At 48.9% G+C, this 21,679-nt stretch overlaps 1 protein-coding gene across 11 annotated transcripts in view; it reads right to left on the reverse strand.

The window, feature by feature from the left end:
• Positions 1-21,679, reverse strand: part of PCDH1 (protocadherin 1) — a gene marked incomplete at its 5' end in the record, with an annotated part of 192,240 nt that overhangs the window by 151,985 nt on the left and 18,576 nt on the right. For 10 of the 11 annotated variants that reach the window (XR_014566651.1, XR_014566652.1, XR_014566653.1 and 7 more), the window contains 2 exons: positions 4,893-7,085; positions 11,760-12,571. Coding sequence is in view for 8 of the 11 variants with exons in the window: in XM_083748369.1 (XP_083604495.1) it covers positions 4,893-7,085; positions 11,760-12,571 (3,005 nt within the window). Of the gene's footprint in view, positions 1-2,655; positions 7,086-10,262; positions 10,291-11,759; positions 12,572-21,679 lie in introns of those variants that run through there. The other variant, XM_083748370.1, reaches the window with a different exon arrangement.

Raw genomic sequence — 21,679 nt, forward strand, 5'->3', positions numbered from 1 at the left:
CATTTCATTTATGAATCGCTTTCTATGAGGCGTCGTGAAATGATTTACATAAAAGCAAATATAAAACAGCTACATATGCAAAAACAGCTAAAACAATTGCACTTATAGAAACAGTTTAAACAACTACTATGAGACACGCCTTAACAGGAAAATAATAATAATAATTTATTATTTACCGTATTTTTCGCCCTATAGGACGCACTTTTCCCCCTCCAAAAATGAAGGGGAAATCTGGGTGCGTCCTATGGGGTGAATGCAGGCTTTCGCTGAAGCTTGGAGAGCGAGAGGGGTCGGTGCGCACCGACCCCTCTCTCTCTACAGGCTTCAGGAAGACACCCGCAGCCTAGGCAGCCCTGCGGATAGCAGCCTGCTTCCCGGAGCGCCGGGCGCGCTGAAAGCAGAGCGCCCGGCGCTTCGGGAACACATCTGCAGCCTAGGCAGCCCTGCGGGAGTTTCCCGCAGGGCTCCCCACGCTGCAGATAGCAGCCTGCCGCCTGGCGCGAGGGGTGCCCTGAAGCAGAGCGCCCCGCGCGCCGGACAGACATCCGCAGCGTGCGGAGCCCTGCAGGAGTTCCCTGCAGGGCTCCCCACGCTGCAGATAGCAGCCTGCCGCCCGGCGGGTGGAGCGCCCTGAAGCAGAGCGCCCCGCGTGCCGGACAGACATCGGCCAGCCCCACAAGCTCGGGGGACAGCAGGGAGGTGCAGCGCCGCCATCCCGCTGTTCCTCGACCTGGTTTGGTTTCCCCGACCAGCTTTTGGGGGGGCAAATAAAGGAAATTTCCCCCCTTTATTCCCCCCCCAAAAAACCTAGGTGCGTCCTATGGGACGAAAAATACTGTATACCCCACCCATCTGGCTGTGCTTCCCCAGCCACTCTGGGCGGCTTCCAACAGAACACTAAAATAAATAACCTATTTAACATTAAAAGCTTCCCTCAACAGGGCTGCCTTCAGATGTCTTCTAAAAGTCTGGTAGTTGTTTTTCTCTTTGACATCTGGTGGGAGGGCATTCCACAGGGCGGGTGCCACCACCGTGAAGGCCCTCTGCCTGGTTCCCTGTAACTTGGCTTCTCGCAGTGAGGGAACCACCAGAAGGCCCTTGGCGCTGGACCTCAGTCTCTGGGCTGAATGATGGGGGTGGAGACGCTCCTTCAGGTATACTGGGCTGAGGCTTTTTAGGGCTTTAACGGTCAGCACCAACACTTTGAATTGTGCTCGGAAACGTACTGGAAGCCAGTGTAGGTCTTTCAAGACCGGTGTTATATGGTCTCAGTGGCCGCTCCCAGTCACCGGTCTAGCTGCCGCATTCTGGATTAGTTGTAGTTTCTGGGTCACCTTCAAAGGTAGCCCCACAAATAGCGCATTGCAGTAGTCCAAGCGGGAGATAACCAGAGCATGCACCACTCTTGCGAGACAGTCTGCGGGCAGGTAGGGTCTCAGCCTGTGTACCAGATGGAGCTGATAAACAGCTGCCCTGGACACAGAAATGACCTGCGCCTCATGGACAGCTGTGAGTCCAGAATGACTCCCAGGCTGCACACCTGAGTACAGCTACCCCCACCTCTTCACCACGATACTGTTCTCCATTTGACTGCATTTGAGGCAGGGGCAGAGCGAGCAGGGGGCTTATGTACATCCCGCCAGTGTGCATGGTGCCTTGGAACACAAATGGGGAGTTGCCTGTAATCAAATGAGTGCCTTTGTTGGTGGTTGTTTAAATACAAGATCGACCCCTTACTTAATGAGCCAAGTCACAATTTAACCAGGTGGGGAAAATGTTTTTGTTGGATAGGAAGGCTTCCGGTTGTTAAAATGAAAGCTCCCTCTCCCTACCTATGACCCTCAAAAAACACTTAAGAAGATTCAAATCCACTTAATTAATCCATCAATCCATTGGAGGGTGAGGGACATAAGAATTAGCTTAGAAAATTCACAGTAATTGGTATCCAAGGATGGCTTGAGACTTCTCAGCATGGCAACAATTATTACTACGCTGCCATTTTAATGGTTTTATCCTTTTTGTGGGAGCCAGGTAGTGGACTTGGGAGGTGGTTTGTAGAGCAAAGAGGGATAGACCTTGGGAAGGGGCAGAGAAGGAGAGGAACTCTATAAAATTAAAGAATCATGTAATTAAGTCTGCAACTGTAAACATCTGGGGGAAATATAAATGGATTTTGGCTCTGGGAGTGCCCCTACTACCACCAGCACTACAGTCTAAAATTTGGGCGCTGAATATTTCTCAATAAGTAGGATAAGTATTGTTTTGGGGATGGTAAAGAAAAAATTGAGCAGATACTGTGATGATCAATATAATTTTACCTATCACTGCTATAATAAATAATCACACAACTACCAACATTAGGGATGGGGTCCTTAACGTCTGAACATGATATAACACAAAAAGGAAACAAACATGGCAACCTTATGCTGGCCAACTCAGAAATTGTACTCAAAAGGATTTACTCCCATGTGAGGAGCCACAACATGACTTTGGAAATATTGAAAAGGGTACATACTATTACAACAGAGGCTGAACCATTTTCAAGTAAGGTAAAATGGGAATTGGACCTGCAGGTGTGTTTTTCAGATAAAGATTGACAGTACCTATATAAAAATTAGCAACCTCTGTATCCTTAAATGTGACCAGTATAAAGAATTAAAACACTTGTGTGTTTATTTGGAACATGTACATACACTACACTTCAACAAAAAGTTCTTAGACACTTTGGCTTACAACAATCTATTGTTAAAGCTGTTTACATTCTCAGCAGGGACACTTCTGCCCCTGAGCAAACTGTGCTGCAAATCTGCTGTGTGCGTACTGCAAATCTAACCCTACAGATGTTTGGCAGATTTGCTGGTTATGTAAGAAAATTAAATACTTAGGGCCCCCATAAAAACACAGCGTGGTGTATTGACGACGGTGTCAGAGTGGGACTGGGGAGTCTCTCAGCTTCAAATCCCTATGCAGCCATGAAGCTCCCTGGGTGCTCCTTAGACCAGGTAATATCCCTCAGCTTAATCTCTTTTTAAGGGTGGTTGTGAAGATGACACAGGCCAGGGAGAGCCATATAGGCTGCTTTCATCTTCTTGGTGGAAAGTCAGGATATAAAAAATTGAAATCCCTGTTGTTCTGAGCACCAAATGGGTGTGAGAAACAATACAAACAGTTCTTTGGATTAAAATAATGCTATCTAGATTATACACTGATAATGCAGCAATAATGCCTTGTGCCAAAAACTGGAGCTCTCAAAAAGTCCTTCTTATGAGGATTATTATTATTATTATTATTGCAGAAAATACAGTTTGTTATGAGTGCACACAAAGTCACTACTGTGATTTAAACTCATTTGTTTTGTTAAGCAGAAATGCTTGTGTGTGGAAACAACTGAGGATTTTTTATTTATTTTTTAAAATAGTAGGTCCCGTTGGGATAATGCAATAGCATTATTCCAAACTAATTTGTGAAATATTGTTCATATGGTATTCTTTTAAAAAAGAAACATGATTTAATGTGACCCGACCCCCCTATTCCCCTTTCCCTGCCCAACATACCATATAAAATAATAAAAAATACACAAACAGGCCATATTAAATTACAAACAAAAAAGGAACAAGAGGATACCAGTGGCAAAATGACTTCTGGAAGGAAAGTCCTTCCCTCCTCCTCATTCTCTTCTCCTCCACTGCCCCAGAGGCTGCGGTACAACAGCCAGACATTCACACTTCACAACATGCTCACTAGCAACGGGTATTTTATTGCAGCCCTTCAATAGGCAAACACCTTTTCACTCTGAGGACATACAAGTCTGGATGGAAGGAGAACATGGCACAGTATCAGGGAGACAAGTCACCTCCTCTTAATACTTTGGATCTGTTGCAGAACCCTGCACAGAAAACCCTCTACAGGTCACCAGCCTAAAGCACACAGACAGGAAAGGACAAAGCCTACCGAAGCCACACCGCCTACGGACTTTCCCGGTGCATTAACCAGTTTGCAAGCCGGAGGTGTCCCTCTCCTGTGCTCCCAAAGCTGCCAAGTACCCTGTCATGCAGTTCAGAATCTCTTATTTCAGCAGATACCAGCCCTTGCTTCAAACACAGCAAGAACAAAAAGAAGAAGAAGAAAGAAGAAGAAGCAATAAGTTCTGTGCCCTACATGCGCTCAAAGCTAACCTCTTTCTTGTACTCCACGGATGTATCCCAACGCATGCACAGATAGCCCTCAGAGCGGAGGCGCACTCAAAGCAGCAGAGAAGCCCCAGCTGCGGGGGCAGGTGCCATTTCCACATGCAGAAGCCTTGCAGCCACACCCTTTGTGCCACCGCTCAAGATACTTGCCTTTCTTACCCTGCGTCCTCAGATACACTGAGGCTCTCGTGTCATCAGGCTCTGCGGCAGAACTGGGACAGGCATTTCTGCGTCTTGCCCGAGGTATTAGATTTGTGAGTGGAAGAGTGGCTGGAGCCTGGGACACATATATAAAGACCCAGAATGCATGCCTTCCGACCCGTTTTATTTCAGCGAGCACCATACACGGAGGGCTCCGTGAAAGGGCACCCGCCAGTGGACCCTGCCCCTCCCAAGCAACATGCTTGCCTCCCCCCAGATGCCACCTGCCAGCTCCTGTTCCTTGCAGCCAGAAGGTCTCCTCCCGCCTCCCACACAGTTGTTCCCTCCACCGGCTGGGCTGGCAGGAAGTCTCTTCCCTGAGCAGTCCTTTCCTGAGCAACTGGCACCTGGACACCTGCAGGCTCCGGCCTGCAACATGCCAAGGGGTCAAGGTCCATTCATTCAGGGTGGGCAGAGTCCACGTCACTCCCACACTTCTGTCCATATGGCCCGGGTGCGGCGTGAGGGGGCTCTGGGAGGGTGCAGGACAATCTCTCCTACCTGCTTGTTGGTGTATTTCTGAGGGTTGGTGCGGTAGCTGTAGTCTGAATACTGCTCCGAGCCTGTGGAATTGCTGTCCCCTGTGCCCACAAATGTATTGGTGGCCGGCAGGTCCTGCACCACCTGGTGCTTCTTGGAGGCAGACGGCGACTGGGGCTGGAGCTGGATGGAAGGCAGGGGGGAGTTGGAGCGGTAGTGGCGGCCCAAGTCAGGGCTGCCAGGGGGGTAGTTAAGGGGCAGGTGGATGCGGGGGCTGTCGCTGACCGAGTCATTCATCAGGTTGAACTTGAGGGATTTCTGCAGGCCCGTTTCTTCCTCATCCTCGGCTGGTTTGGGCGGCTTGGGGGACTTGTTCTTTTTGACCTTGCTCTTGGCTTTGTTGCCTTTGCTGCCTTGCTTGGGAGCGTACAGGTCCTTGGTTTCCTTCTTGCCCGCCTGGTAGCCGCTCTTGGCCTCCTTCTGGCGGCAGTAGCGCACCAGCACAACCAGCACAATGACCAGAGTGACGGCCACTATGCCCGCAATGACCCCGAAGAGAATGTTGCTGCGCTGCTTGCTGCGCTCGTACTCGGGGTCGCCAGCGATGTCAATGTCGATAGGCGTGTCCAAGCTGTGTCCCACCAGAGTCTCCAGCAGCGTGCGGTTAGTCAGGGTCTCGTTGACGTAGAAATGGACCAGAGCGGTGCCGTGGCGAGACGGCTTGCCTTTGTCATTGACGCGCACCACCAGGCGGTGAAGCCCGTGATGCTTGCGGAGGATCTCCTTCTCCAATGTGATGTTTCCGCTCTGGGGCGAAATCTTGAAGAGCTCAAAGGGGTTTCCCCCCATGATGCTGTACTGCAGCTCAGCGTTGATCCCAGAGTCAATGTCTTCGGCTCCGACACTCATGACCTGCTGCCCAGGACTAGTGTGTGGCTGGATATGCTTGTAAGAAGCGTTGGATGGAGAAATGATGACAGGAGCGTTGTCGTTCTCGTCAAGAACATTGATGGTCACCCCAACATAGGCAGACCTGGGTGGGTCACCTGAATCCACAGCTTTCAGTCGGAAGGTGTAAGTGCTCTGCCGCTCGCGGTCAAAGGAAATGCTGGAGAGGATGGTGCCAGTACCATTCTGGATGACAAAGTCCCCATTGTCCTGTTCTACTGAGAGCTGAATGAAGGCATTCTCCCCTTTGTCTGCATCGATTACTGTCACCATGCCCACGGGACTCAGAGGGGGCATGTTTTCCATGACGGAGAAGTTGTAGCCACTTAGCATGAACTTTGGGTCATTGTCGTTGCGGTCCATGACGTTGATGGCAACAGAGGCCGTCCCCTTCCGGCTAGGGCTGCCCTTGTCGGCTGCGACTACCAAGAATTCATAGCGTTCTCGCTGCTCACGGTCCAGGACAGTCTTAACCCGGATTTCACCAGACTCTGGATCAATGGAGAATATGCCTTTGGATGAAGGCTCTGTCACTAGGGAGTACACCAGCTTCGCATTGGACCCGCTGTCTGCATCAGTAGCACTCACTTCTACCACCAAGTCATCTGGGGAATTATTTTCTGGGAAAGATACCTCTGTTGAGCTCTGGCTGAAAACTGGGTCATTGTCATTAACATCCACCACCTGCACCTTGAGAGAGTTGGTGCTGGACAGAGGTGGATTGCCAGAATCCACAGCCACAATCTCAATGGTGTATTCTTTCACGGCCTCATAGTCTAGTGGCGTTGTGGTCTGGAGAAAATACTTCTTTTTGCTGTCACTTCCGGTGTCACTGGCTTGTCGCAACTGGAAAGGTACATCGCCAGCCACCACACAGGTCACAACAGCATTCTCACCTTCATCCCGATCAGACACCTGTACCAGAGCCACAGGTGTCTCAACCGGCACATCTTCTGAGATATTAGCCATGCCATCTTGGTGGGTGACCAAGCCAATACCACGGATTTCAATGGATGGAGCGTTGTCATTCATATCCCTGACACTAATCACCACCTGGGCACGGGCAGTTTTGGGGTTGGCCCCTTTGTCCTTGGCCAACACGGAGAACTTGAGCACATTGATGTCTTCACGATCAACGGGACCCTGAACAGTGATAAGCCCAGTGGCTCTGTCTAGGCGCAGCAACCGGCGAACCACATCGGAAGCTTGGTGGAAGGAGTAGTCAATCTCAGCATTGGCACCCTGGTCAGAATCATTGGCCTTCACCTGCAATGAGAAAAGGAAGTGGTGAGCAGGTACCTTGATAAATTATGCCCGAGAAAACTGAGCTTGCTGGCCTTAAGAATGTGCCCCAACTATCCCTTGCACCAAGGAGATGATAGAACACTTCAGCCATTGCGAAGGGTTGCATCACATCGTGTGATGTCAACTGAATCAATTGCACCAACACCAAGAGCACTAGTTCATTACAGCTGCTTCTCACTGGGCAAGATGCAAGCCAAAGGGAGCCATCCCCGTCAAAATTCCAAAAGTTACCAATATTTTTCTTGGTGATTGCCAATAAAAGTTTCACGCTGAAACTTTTATAGCACTGTTGTCTATAATAGCGGTGGGCAGAAAGTACATCAGGATCTACAATGGTGATTTGTAATAGGTTGGCAACTCTTTTTTACTCTTAACTGTAGAACAATAGCAACAACGAAAAGGGTTGTTTTCCCCCAATCTGAATTTGATTGTCTAAATGAAAGACAGCGAGGGAAAGCCATGAGTGCATTCTTGTATGAATGGTGTTCCTAGACTGAAGATGTGTTCAGAGGCTCCCTCATCTTTAATCTGAGGTGTAAGTCTACCTCCAGGAATCCCTGTTTTTCACATAGCTCTGGGCTGTTCCACTCCTGGTTCTAACAAAACACAAAACAACCCTGCAAGCACGAGGCGTGCCTTGTCTTGTCATAAAAGCATTAAAAGAGATGTTGTAGTGTGGACTCTACAGCTTTGGATCTGTTTGTATCCTCTCTCATCCATAAATAATAAGAAAAATTAAAGAGCTACCTACTTCAGCATCCTATTTCCATCAGTGGCCAGCCAGATGCAAACTTTGCCCCCTTGAAACTAGCATTTAGAGATACACTGCCTTTGAACATGGAGGTTCCAGGTGCCTCTTCTAACTGATAAACCGGTCTTCCAAGAACTTCTGCAATCCCCTTTTAAAGCCACTGTGACGCAGTGGCCATCCACACCCTCCTGTGATGGAGGAATTACAAAGCAGGCATTGTGTTCTTCCTTGTCTGTCTGGAATATACTAGCTGAGCTATAGGTTTTATTGGGTGGCCCTGCGTTCTAGTGTTCTGGGAAGCAGACAGAAATATATCTCCATATATTATCTGCACATGAGACATAATGTTATAAACCTCTAAAACAACAAGTTCTTTATTGAAAAACCCCCAAACCTAAACATATAGGGAAGATGTTACAATCCCTTGGTTGGTCTTTTGTATACATTTTCAAACTCTGTTTTTTTTTAAGATGGGGTGACCAGTACTGTACACAGTACATCACCAGGCGATCTTGGGCCAGTCTTTTTCTCAACCTAACTCAATTGCACAGGGTTATTGTGGGGAGCATAAAATGAGACAATGCCCACGTTTGAAAAATGGTGTGGTAAAATGCAACAAATGGTCTCCTTAATATGTAGCAGTAAGTCAGGGTTATTGAGAAGTGTGCTAATGAATGCTGCTGGATCACTCCCTACTTTGTTCTTTCTCTGGTGCAAGCAGCAGCAATAAACCATAAGGCCTTTGCCTGTCACTACAGCATTACAAATCTGGGGTTGTGGTTCTCCCTAACAAACCACAATCATTAGCCAACATGAAGTCATGGTTTGCTGTTGACTTGCTGATCATGGTTTGTTAGGGAGAAACAAACCGCAACCTTGGTAATGACATGCAAAGGCTTCATGGCTTTCTACTCCCATTTCCACCAAGGGAGGAGCAAAGCCAGAGTAATCTGGCCGTCCCAATCGTCATTAAACGTGGTTTATCACTACATGCAAATTGTCCCTATTAAAAAAACCACTATTACTACATCCCGCCATTCAAGTCCTCTGTTAGTCAAAGATGACACCCACAATCCATACCTGATACACCCAAACACTGTCTCTCCTAAGTGCCCCAACTGCACATACAACAATGCCCCAGCTAACTCCATAACCCACATCCCATGACTTCCGCAGAAGCTTGCTAGGCTCCTCAGTTCTTTCAGCTCTTGGCCAAAAGCCCAGGTGTTGCCTGAGACTGACACGAGGCATTTCTCTTTCTGGTGGAACTGGCTTGGCTGGTCTAGCTGAGAGGCCACCTCTTCCACTCTGGTATGCAAAGAATTTACCAAGAAAACCAATCCAAAAACCACCCAGCAGGTCCCTGGCGCTGAGCAATAGAAAGAAGTGGGGCTGTGCCAAAGGCTTTCCGCAAAGAAAGTCCTTACTGCATAAACCATTGAATGACTCCCTAGCTGAGAAGGGACAAACCCAAGATCAATACTAGGGGAGCGAGTTCCATAGTTTAATTACATGCTGCGCGAAGACGTGCTTTCTTTTATCTCTCCTAATCTTCCAACACTCAGTTCAAGTGTTATGAAAGAGGGACAAAAACCTTTCTCTATTTTCTCCATGCAATGCATAGTTTTATTAACTTCTGTCACACTACCTTCTCACTTGCTTGTTCTCTAAGCTAAAGAGCTTGAAGTCACGGGACCTTTCCTCACAGGACAGGTGTTCCACACCTGTGATCATTTTGGCTGCCCTTTCCTGAACGTTTCTCAACTCTTCAATATGCTTTTTGAGGTGAGGCAACCATAGATCTTGGGTTGTGGGAATCCACACTTTCCTTTTGCATTCATTAGAGTGGGGTGTCAGCTCCAAAAATCAGGACTCAGAGGTGTCAGCAAAACCCAGAGGAAACAGTGAGTCTCACAATGGCAGGTGCATGGTGGGCATCAACAATGCCTCATTGTGATGACTTGCTCCTGCAGCGGGACTGTCCCAAGGGTACATCTTTGCCCGATCAGTTACTCGTTAAAATACGAGATAACTAATCTGACCTGATGCTATCAAGCATCTTCTGAATAGGCAGGTATAAGATTGCACCACTCAGTAGACAACAAAGGGGGCTGTGAAGTAGCAGCATAACAACAACAACACAGCCCTACTGACAAGACAACATGTCTCTCTGCTGTCATCAGAAAATGGATATTCAGCAACTGGCATTAATTATAAACATGGAGAAGATGTAAACTAGCCGAGCAGGGCCACAGCAAGAGCAGCAACAACAAAAAATGCAAGAAAGAAGAATGGTGAAATGCAAAGACCCACCCCTTCCTCTTCTTGCTACACACAATCCCATATATGCCCAAGCTCTTATATTATGTCTGAAGGAGAAAGTTTACCTGCAGTAACTTAAGCCACTTCAGGTGTTACATCTAGACAGAAAGAGATTTGTTTTACAAAATACCTAACAGAATGATTGAAAGAGCTTTTGCGAAAATGCACACGGCAACACTGTGAACACATGAAAAACACTTTATAAACACAGATTTCGCAGTTTAATATAATAGTTTACAATTTAATGGGAATAATTCAAAAGGGAGGGGAGCCAATCCAGACACATTGTATGAGATTGTTCTGGAAGGGAAGGTGGAGAAACCAGGTGGCGATTGGCTCCGGCCAAGCAAATGGCGCCTCATAGGCTCCCCTCCCTCCTGCCAGGTAACCAGATAGAAGCACTTTATTAAACATCAGGAGCTGCAGTAACAGAGGTTGCTAGTCACCTTGGCCACAGATTACTCATTTCTCAAAGCTGCACCCTATTCCAAGAAATCACCCCCATACTCACTGTTTGCTTTTTTAAAAGGTCTGGCTAATGTTTACTTTTCTCTTACAACCAGTCATTTCTGTTCTTGTTTGCTCCTCTTGCTTATCATCTTGTTGTACTGGATGGATGGATGGAGGGCCCTGATGTTAAATGTCAATTCCAGGTATCACCTTCACACGCAAGGTGGAAGGTGGTACCCCAGCCCCTTCTCAAAAACCAGGAATCAAATGCTCACACCCTTGGCTTGGGCTGCTGCTTTATAAACCAATGATACTCCAACAGAAGAGTGAAAAATTAGAATTTAAAACCCACAGTAAAATTATCTAACCCCAAATCCTAGGAATGCCTTTCAATGCCTGAGCACCACCAATTTCACCTATGCTAGGCGGAAAAGTTCTGACCTATGTCATCTCCTGGATAGATAGATAGATATCGATATCGATATCGATATCGATATATGTGTGTGTGTGTGTGTGTGTGTGTGTGTGTGTGTGTGTATACATACATCAGCATTATCCTGATCCAACAAGGTTGTAACTCTCTCTCTTCTCTCTCTCTCTCTCTCTCTCTCTCTCTCTCTCTCTCTGTGTGTGTGTGTGTGTGTATATATATTACGATTACGATAATCTTTATTTTCATTGTCCCATACAGAACAATGAAATTGAAAAAATCTATAGGGACATAAATCAAACATCAGATTTGCCATCTCCATTCTGAAGTGATGAGGTCTCAGCCAGGGTTGGGCCAGCACTGAAGATGGTGTGTCCCAGACACACCTGTGTTTTTTCTACCCTTCCCACCCAAGCTGGCTTTCACTCCCCCATGAAAATCCTTGCTAAGCCACTTCTGCCTTCCCCACACCCTCTTCCCGTTCTCCACATTGTCAAACGGCAGTGAAATTTAGCTGGGAAAAGCAGCGGCATATCTGCACGGCCTCTGAAAACGCCAGTCATTCTAAACCTTGAGTCACACAGCCCGCCCCTTGCCCTGCTTTTCAAACAGGAAATACATTCATCATTCCACCTGAGAGCCATTTAGTTCCCCCCATTTCCCCACAGAAGGAGGGGCTCACCTGCAGCACAGAGTGACCAATGGGGCTGTTCTCCGAGAGTTCGGCCTCGTAGAGGGGCTTCTCAAACTTGGGCGCATTGTCATTCATGTCCAGGATGGTGATGCGCAGCAAGGCACTGCTAGCACGTGGTGGGTTGCCCCCGTCCTGTACTTTGATAGTCAGGTCATAGGACTCTGATTGCTCCCGGTCCAGGCTTCCCATGACGATCAGCTGTGGCTGCTTCTCCTCTTGGTCCTCTGCCACCTGCAAGCCAAAAAGCTTCTGGGCATCTGAACCAGGCATGAGCTCATAGGAAGCCACACCGTTGGCGCCAGCATCACGGTCCATGGCCAGCGGAATGGGGAAGAGTGTCCCAATATTGGTGTTTTCAGGAATGGCTAATGTGATAACGGGAGAGGCAAAGTTGGGTGTATTGTCATTGATGTCCAGCACCTCAATCTGCCCTTCCAGCAGGCGTGGGCTATTGTTCATCAGGTCCGTGATGGAAACCTCAAACTCCAGGAAGCACGGGTCCCCTGGAAACAGCTGCTGGCATTCTCGCAGGCTCTCTCGGTCAATGGAGGTCTCTGTAGTGTAGATGTCACCAGTCTTACCATCCACACGCAGGTAGGGGGCACCTACCTCCAGCTTATACAAGTGCCCCACATCCGGGAATCCATAGTCTGCTGCCAGGCTGCCGATGAGTGTGTTGGGTGGCTGCTCCTCCTGTACCTTGTAGACGACACGTGTCCCGGAGCTCAGGCAGGGGAGCTGGAAGAAGAGCCACAAGCCCAGGCAGGAGATCAGCTGCTGCATCCTGAACGGTGGCAGAGCTGGAAGAAAAGAGGGAGAGAGCAGGCATTAGTAAAGTCCAAGAAGTCTTTGCCGAATATTTGCAGGAGGCAGCATGTTAGCTGCTGAGGGCTATGTACACAGTTCTCTGTGGAGCAGGCAAACACTTGTATGGGCCTTGCCGCCTCCTGGAAACAGGTGAAAAGTGCCCAGCCTCGGAGGTGCTGACGTCAATCATCCCAACCCCGAAACCAGTCTGGCCACGCCCGCCCGACCCTGTCGGAAGCCGCAACTCCCACTGCTCGGCTCCTTAGTCACCACAGGAAGACTTGTAATCGCTGCCAGGGATGCAGAAAGGCGGGGGGGGGGGGAGCTACAACGTCCCCAAGCACTCCTGGTGGGCAGGCTGCTCCATCCCAGAGAGACAAAGAGCCATAAATGCAGACTATGGCACGTACCAAGTCTATGGCGTGAGCTTTCCTTCACAGAAATGTCTGTGTGCTCCTGTATATCATAGCTGTCAACATTTCCCTTTTCTTGAGAGGAATCCTATTCGGAATAAGAGAATTTCCCTTAAAAAAAAGGGAAACGTTGACAGCTATGCTGCATATACCTAACACAAGAATGAGGAAAGCACAGTTGCTCTTTAAGAACACACCCAAACACCAGTATTATGCGCTCTCTCTCTCTCTCTTCACACACACACACAAAAACAACCCTATACACCCTACACCAGTGTTTTTCAACCACTGTTCCGTGGCACACTAGTCTGCTGCGAGATGTTGCCTGGTGTGCCGTGGGGAAAATTGAAAAATTCGAAAGATTTTTTAAAAAATGTCAAATTTTCACCCACTAGGCGGGTGCCGGACTGTGTCCACCCTATTTTCCATCCATCCTGGGTGGGGATCAGATCGAATGGGATCGGATGAGAGCGGACAGGCAGTCCGCTCTCATCCGATTCCCCATAGAGAGCAGCAGGGCTCTGACATCTCCCTCTCCGCACACAGTGCGGGGACGGTGCTGTCATCCGCCGGCTCAGCGGGGATCAGCGGATCGATCCCCGCTGAGCAGAGAACGGTCCGCAACATTTTTGTTTGCCATTAAAGAAAAAAATATTAAACATTTTCTAATGGTGGTGTGCCTCGTGTTTTTTTTTCATGAAACAAGTGTGCCTTTGCCCAAAAAAGGTTGAACAACACTGCCCTACACAACGGCAAGAGTCTCTTAGGCTATCCAAACTGCACAAGTCAGACCATGAAGCAGGTTTTGCCAACACTGTGATAGGAATTATTTTTTTTAAAAAAGGCCAGCATTGCACACAAATGGGAAGGTGGTGTCATCAACACAGGCGGGCAGGCACACTGGTCTGGGGGGCAATGGTATAGCATCAGTCTGGGCAGGGCAGGCTGCCAGCCCAGTAAAAGTTGTGGGGCTCCCCTCAGCCCCAGCCAGCCTTGTCAACAGTCACCCACGGACTAGGGGGCCGCAGGCTCCCCGCCCGTGAGCTACGGCACTTCATGCAACAACACCTGGATGTGTTTTAGGGAGTCTCCTCTAAATCTCTGTGCTGTTCAGGCATAACTTTTTTTCTGCCAGCCAGCAATTAGATCTCATTAATTCCTACATGAGGAGTGGCACCAGGGCTTCTTTTTCGGGGGAAGAAATAAATGAAAACGGTTGTGTGGCTGGCTCTTTTGCTAACAGTTACAAGGGACCATCTGATATCCTTTTTTTTTTTTTTTTACATTTCCACTCACTCCATCCCAGAAAAATCAAACAGTTAAAATAGCTAAATACTACTCTTATGCAAGGCCTATGTATGTATGTATGTATGTATGTATTTATTATTTTTAAAAACCAGATGGAAATGGCTATTACCCCTCCCCTCCTGTTTTCCCCATTATGGGACATGATAACTAAAGGCTGGCAATGTTTGTTCTCATGATCTTTGAATGATTTTATTATTATTATTTTTTAAGTGTGTGCACACAGGTATACAAACTAAGCCTGGATACATTAGGCCAAACTCTGGTGTGGATTCTAAATGGTGGAAGAGTAATAAAATGGGAATTAAGCTTTCTTAAAAAAATAGAATGCCATGGAAGAATGGACTGGTAAGTCCTAAGAGAATTGACTTGTAATGGAAAATATGTTATATATATATACAAAAATCTGGGAAATGCATAAATAAATGAATGAATGAGGGAATGAAGATAATGTGAACACATAAGAACTGCATTTGAATGACCTGAATGTGACCCACAGCCACTGTCCAAAGGCACCCAGAGTATAAGCAGAACTGGGGCAGGGGCCTGACTGAAGGCACCTGTTCCTACCTCATAAGTTCTGCAAACAACACTTTGGAAGGGATAATCACAACTTAATTATTGCGCCGTACCAAGCACAGACCCACTATTCCATGTTCTCTTTCTAGGAGACACCACCTGCTCTTTTCTTCCCCAAGAAGTCAACTGCTAACAGGAGGGAAGACTCACTTTATCACTGTTTCACACACACACACACACACACACACACACACACACACACACACACTACAATAAGGGGGAAGAACATCTGGAGATGGATGTAAATAAACTGACTTGCAATCCCTGGTGTAAATGGTTAATAATTATACATACAGCACAAGTCTATCCAAGTCTACTCAGAAGTAACACCCATTGAGTTCAATGGGGTTTACTCCCAGGTAAGTGCATCCAGGACTGCAGCCTTAGCATTTAAATAGCATTTTGGAGCATTAAAATGAAGGCAGTGCAAATTGTTATGCCCCCACTTGATTCAGTAATACAGATTTGCCCCAACCCAACCACTGAATCTGAACTGCAATCCAGAAAACCACCACCAATCCTTGGAAACCCCACTGACTTGCCTTATCTGATAGGCAGATATGCACAGAAAAATAACATGGGAGACTTCTTACTCAAATCCCTGTCTTATAAGGGGCAGATTGTTGTCAGCAGCAGTGGTGTTGGGAAAGAAAGAATTAACGGAGTCACTTTTTCAACTTGAGAGGGACCCTATCATATATGGGGCAATATGTTGCCAGCAGCAGTAAAATGAAAGAGAGAAAATAGGAATGTGTATTTTAATTCCAGGCCCTAAAGTCTAGGAGGCACTAGCAGCACCAGTACCAGCTGGTACTGCTGGTACATACAGGGATGAGCACAGTGGACACAGTGGACTAAGACTAGGCAAATATGGCGTTGCTGCAACCAGCCTACCGGCCTAGCAGTCTTGGTCTGCACACCAATTTCCCCGGCCCTAGGGAAGGAAGAGGGGGCTGGTAGTGAGAGAGGGAGAGAGCAGCAGGCAGCTGGCACCACAGAGGGAGACCAAGGAATGAAGGCAGATATGGGGCAGCAGAGATGGAAAAACCACAGCACAAGGGATCCTCATGGCCCTGCAAGACAGGGGGCTGGGGGCAGAGCGGTGCCAGCAGTCTCCTGGTCAACACTCAGCATGACTGTGAGAAAGGAGGACCCATGAGGAACTGCAGCATGTAAAATTCCCCCCAAGGAAGTACCTGGAAGTGGAACACTAAACACAGGGCCATCTTAAGCATATCTGGCACCGTGGTGCAAAGATCCCTTTGGCGCCCCCCCAGCAACTCCAAAACAAGGTAGGGGGTGGTGGGAAATGTTCTCTGCCTCCCCCAGCGTGGTGGCGGCGATCAAGCATGAAAACATGCTGGCTGACATGCTCTCCGGCGTTGGCGCGCTGGAGAAGGCAGCCCGGGAAGGCTGTGCGCCGCCTTTCTCCAGGAAGCAGGAGAAGGACAACGACCAGGAGCAGGGCCGTCTTTACAGATGCAGAGGCTTGGGAGGGAAGCTGCACGCCCGCAAGCCATATAGTTGGCGGGGCGCAGCTGGGGGCGTGCAGGCACAGGGGAGGCTACCGGCAAAGCCACACAGCTCCCCCACTCGCTAGGTCGCCCCTGAGAGGCCAGCGCCCTGGCGCGACACACCACTAAGACCAATGGGAAAGACGGCTCTGACTAAACAACAGGACTCTATGTCAGGGTGGCCCCAGACATACAAGGTGCAGGAAGGTTGTCCAGCTTAGCCTGGGGTGGGGTGGGAGTGGGAGGCCATCAGCCAGGCAGTTGAAGTTTCCAATGCCAAATGCACCGGACAACTGAGGCAGACCACTGGAAGCAGGTAGGCGGCAGGAGCCCAAGTGGCAGGCTCTGAATTAGATCTGATGAGCCATGAACAGCCACAGCAAACGGCCCAGGGAAATTGGAAGAAAAAAACAACACCACGCAGTGCACGCACAGAGAGTGCTGAGATTTTGGGCAAGTGAGGGCTAGCACAGTGGCAGGTACTCGCCCCTGGCAGACAAGCGGGTGGGTCTGGGTGGCCAGCAGGAAGAGAAGAGGCGGCAGAGAAGGAGGTGACTCAGGCAGCAATGCAGGTAGGCAAGGAGGGAGGGGGAGGTTAGTCAAATAGCAGCCTTGGAGATGGAGATGTTTGTGGGGGTGGGGGCAGCCGGACAGGCATCCGGCACAGCTGGCTCGGCAGGCTGATTTCTCCAATCCTGGAGACTGGAGGCAGGCAGCTGTGGTTGCCAACTTAGTCTGGCAGCAGAGGCATGCAGCTGGGGCAGAGAGGTGTGAGGCTGAAGAGCCAGGAAGCAGCTGAGAAGAAATGATAGTGGGGCTGTCTGCTGGGGGTGGCTGGTCAGCCAGGCACCTGCTACTGCTGCAGGGCGAGGGAGTCCTTTACCTCCAGGGCTTGCGATGGGTGGGTCAGGAGAAAGGGCTATTCAAAAGTCTTTTGACTCAAGGCCCTGTCCTTTAAGAAGAAGATCCATTGGAAGGGGGTGATGGACTTCCTTGAGCCCAGAGGAAGAGATAGCAAGGGAGTAGGAAGTCTGTGAGGCAGCTGGCCATAGCAGAAATAGACAGCACAACACAATGATACCAAACATGGGGACAGCTAGGTAGCCATGCAGCAGCTGCCTCTGCAGGCCAAGCATTTTTTCCTGACCCCAGAGGTCCCTGAGACAGGCATGAAATGACAAAACTGCCCGTGTTCTTCCCACCCACCCAAGAAAGCAACATTCTGAAGTACACTAGTACTTGTACACTAGTACTGAGAGCCAGTGTGGTGTAGTGGTTAAGAGCGGTAGACTTGTAATCTGGTGAACTGGGTTCGCGTCCCTGCTCCTCCACATGCAGCTGCTGGGTGACCTTGGGCTAGTCACACTAGCCTAGAAGTCTCTCAGCCCCACTCACCTCACAGAGTGTTTGTTGTGAAGGGAGAAAGGGAAAGGAGAATGTTAGCCGCTTTGAAACTCCTTCGGGTAGTGATAAAGCGGGATATCAAATCCAAACTCTTCTTCTTCTTCTTCACTAGCCCTGAATGTGGAGGCTGCATTAAGCTACCAAAGCTAATAGCTCAATGCATCAGCTCCCCTGTAGCACCCAGTCAGGGATGCCCAAGAGGCGCAGGGATGGCGGTGGCTCCAAGGCTGACTTTGGTGCATAAAGCCCAAATGGCCTTGGACCAAAATCTGCAAGGAGCAGGCCCCCTTCTTCCATACTGACCTGCCTGCGCTTTAAACACAGGACCCACATGCGGAACGCCCTCCCCACTGAGAGACTGCTACCCCCAACTCTTTGTGGTCTTAGGTGACTGGTACAGCCTAGACAGGCAGCATTGGATCTGGACTGCTACCGGGGCAACTTACACAGGAGCAGGTAAGATGTTGCTTTGGCAGTAAGGGGCTATTCAGGTAACTTAGGCAGGCAGCCCCCCCCTCGCACCAGGAGCAGGCGGATGAACTAGCCTGACTGGGAGAGATCCAGTCTGGCTAGTGGTGCTTCTGCTGCTGCCAGCACCTCTGCAGATTGTGCCTCTGTTGGCACCACGGTGCTGCCAGGCAGGTGCCTTGATTTATTATCATTTCATTCTGTGCTATGTTCAATTTGTGATGTTGCGATGTGCGTGCTCGTACAATGGTGGATGCACACATGCAAGATTTACCCAATACACATAACATACACAAGGCAAAGCTACAGTTAAGGTAGAAAACACACAGGCAACGAACAGCCATTTTGCTTTTAAAACTACTACAAGGAAGGATGGGAAATGATGAATTAGGAAAGGACTGGAGAAGCTGCAAGGCTGGGTTGTGGGTGGCTGGGTACTGGGCAAGAAGGGTAAGGGAGACTGGATGGAAAAAGGCAGGGCCGTAAAGCAGCACTAACGGAAAGACAAGCTGCTGGGAAGAACTGCTAACAGACACGCACAACCCAAGAGAAAACATCTGTGCCCATGAAAACAGGTTCAAAATGGAAAACTAAGATAAGACTCAGACAACAATTATTATTTTAAAATAAGGAGGATGGGACTGATTGACTGAGAAAGGGAAGGCTGGGAGCAAGCAAACAGATTTAAGGCCAGGAGGGACTAAAGGAAAGAGTTAAGCCAGCGGGGGAAAGCTCATGCTTTTGAGACTTGGCCATCGCTCCTCACAGGCACTATGTTTGGAAGCAAGAGGGCGGTTTCAATAAGCAAAGCCCCCCTCCCTCTCCAAGCATCTTCGCCCTGGAAGTACAGGTAAAAGGTAAAGGGACCCCTGACCATTAGGTCCAGTCGTGACCGACTCTGGGGTTGCGGCGCTCATCTTGCTTTATTGGCCGAGGGAGCTGGCGTACAGCTTCCGGGTCATGTGGCCAGCATGACAAAGCAACTTCTGGCGAACCAGAGCAGAGCACGGAAACGCCGTTTACCTTCCCATAATCTACTTGCACTTTGACGTGCTTTCGAACTGCTAGGTGGGCAGGAGCAGGAACCGAGCAACGGGAGCTCACCCCGTCACGGGGATTCAAACCGCCGACCTTCTGATCAGCAAGTCCTAGGCTCTGTGGTTTAACCCACAGTGCCACCCGCGTCCCTGGATGTACAGGTACTAGCTGTCAATAAACAAAGTCCAGAACCCTCCTACCCCCCCCACCATCTCCACACCATGGCATTTTCCTTTTATGGTGCCTGATTGACTTTAGATTTCAGTTTTGGAAACATTTTGGCACCAGAAGCAGTTTAGTCATGCTGGTGACATGACCTGGAAAGCTGTCTGTGGATGAACGCCGGCTCCCTTGCTCTGAAACAAAGTGAGCGCCGCAACCCCATAGTCACCTTTGACTAGACCTAACCACCCAGGGGTCCTTTACCATACCATACCATACCATACCTTTACCATACCCCCCAGGTGTCGTTTCTTGCTGGCGAATGCCCACTTGAGGACTGAGAATGTGGTCTAGTTCTTGTGAACGAAAAGGGAACAATAAGACAAGCCCTCCCCTTCAGGGCCCACCCACCCTACCATTAGGCAAGGTGAGACAGGTGCTGAAGACAGTCACTCCTCAGCCATTCCCTTCTGCTGGAGGAGAGAGCTGTAGATCTTTCACAGAGTGTATTGCTCACCGCCCCATACCTGCTGCCTCTGTCCTATCATTAGTGTTGAATTAAGATTCAGCTACCAGTTCAATGAGCTGCTGTATGTGGGAGGCAGAAAGGGGTCCATTTTGTCATTCACCTCAGGCAGAGAAATGTCTTTGGTCAGTTCTACTTTCCTTCTGTTGGTATAGACCAGGGGTGGGAGACCGAGGGCCAAATGTAGCCCTCCAATCCTGTCTATCCTGGCCCTTGGGACTCTTCCCAGGCCACAATCCATATGGTCAACTTCTGGGCCCTTCTTGAGAGCTTTCAGCTGCCTGGAATGTGTCCTTGAACTATGGCAATGCTTCTTGGAAGCCGGCATGGAAGATGAAGAGATGCAGACAGAATAGTCACCCACAAGCCACAAGCTTAGTTTGCTTGAAGCTTTGACCGGAGTACCATTTTGGAAATTCTCAGCCTCACAATAGTTTTTGATCATGGTGCCCTTTTGGAAGAACTCAAAGGAATGGAAGTCAGAGGCTCTGCACAGTGGTTCAATGTCTACCTGTGGGGTAGAATCATCAACAGAAAGTACTACTACTACTAATTTTATTTAAACCCTACCCATGCAAGTACACAAGAATAAGGCTGCTAGGTTGGTCATTGGGGCAACCCAAATGGATTGTATCTTGCCAGCTGCAAAAGCTCTGCCCCGGCTGCCAGTGGGCTACTGAGCCCAAGTCAAAGTGTTAGCACTAGCACAGAAAGCCCTACACAGCTTGGGACTCAAGTCCTTGAGGGAGTAGCTCTCCTGTATCAACCATCTTGGGACTCTATGAACGGCAGTGGAGTTTTTAACTGCTTTAAATATGTTTTTATCTTTTGTTAAATTGTGTCACTTTAACACTGCAATGTTTGCCATCTTGGGCTTTCCTTTGGAAGGAAGAGTGGCATAGAAGTGTAATGAACTAATAAACAAATATTTTGGGGGGCAGTGCAGCCTTTGCCATCCTGGTACCCGCCAGTTGTTTTTGACTATGACTCCCATCAGGCCCAGCTGGCATGGTCATGATGGCTGAGGCTCATGGGAGTTGTAGTCCAACACATCTGAAAATCTCCAGATTAGGGGAGGCTGTGGTATTTAGGGGGAAGCAGAGGGGTTTCAGGATGGAAGGATCTAGAGGAAGGTCTGATGGCCTGCCCTTAGGTAGATCAAACATATGTAGCAAAATTGAACGGGAACCACCCTCCCAGTGGCGTAGCGTGGGGGGTGCAGGGGGGCCTGGCCGCACCGGGCGCAACATCTGGGGGTTAGGGGGCGCAAATCCACGGGTTAGGGGGCACAAATTACTTGCCTTGCCCCGGGTGCTGACAACCCATGCTACGCCACTGCACCCTCCCCTGCTTTTTAGAGCATTATAGCTGGAGTCACCCATGCTTCTGAGGAAAAATGACATGAGTGGAGACAGAGTTGACTCCACCCCCAGTTATCAAGGTTACATTTGCCAAACTAAAATGCACCCAATTCTAAACATTTCCATTATTTCCAGAATGTATAGCCCCAATGGAGCCCCAATGTTCAGAAGAAGAACCACCCCCCTTTACTTTGCAAAGCATTTGAAATTTCAAAAGGATACTTTGGGGCTCCAAATTAGGATTTCTAAGTCAGTATGTGCATTTCACGTATGTTAATGGTGATCAAAATATTATATACTAACTAGATTCCCCCCACCTGAATAGTATATC

This window comes from Podarcis gaigeae (genome assembly GCF_964106915.1).
Source record: "Podarcis gaigeae genome assembly, chromosome: 7".
Taxonomy (NCBI): domain Eukaryota; kingdom Metazoa; phylum Chordata; class Lepidosauria; order Squamata; family Lacertidae; genus Podarcis; species Podarcis gaigeae.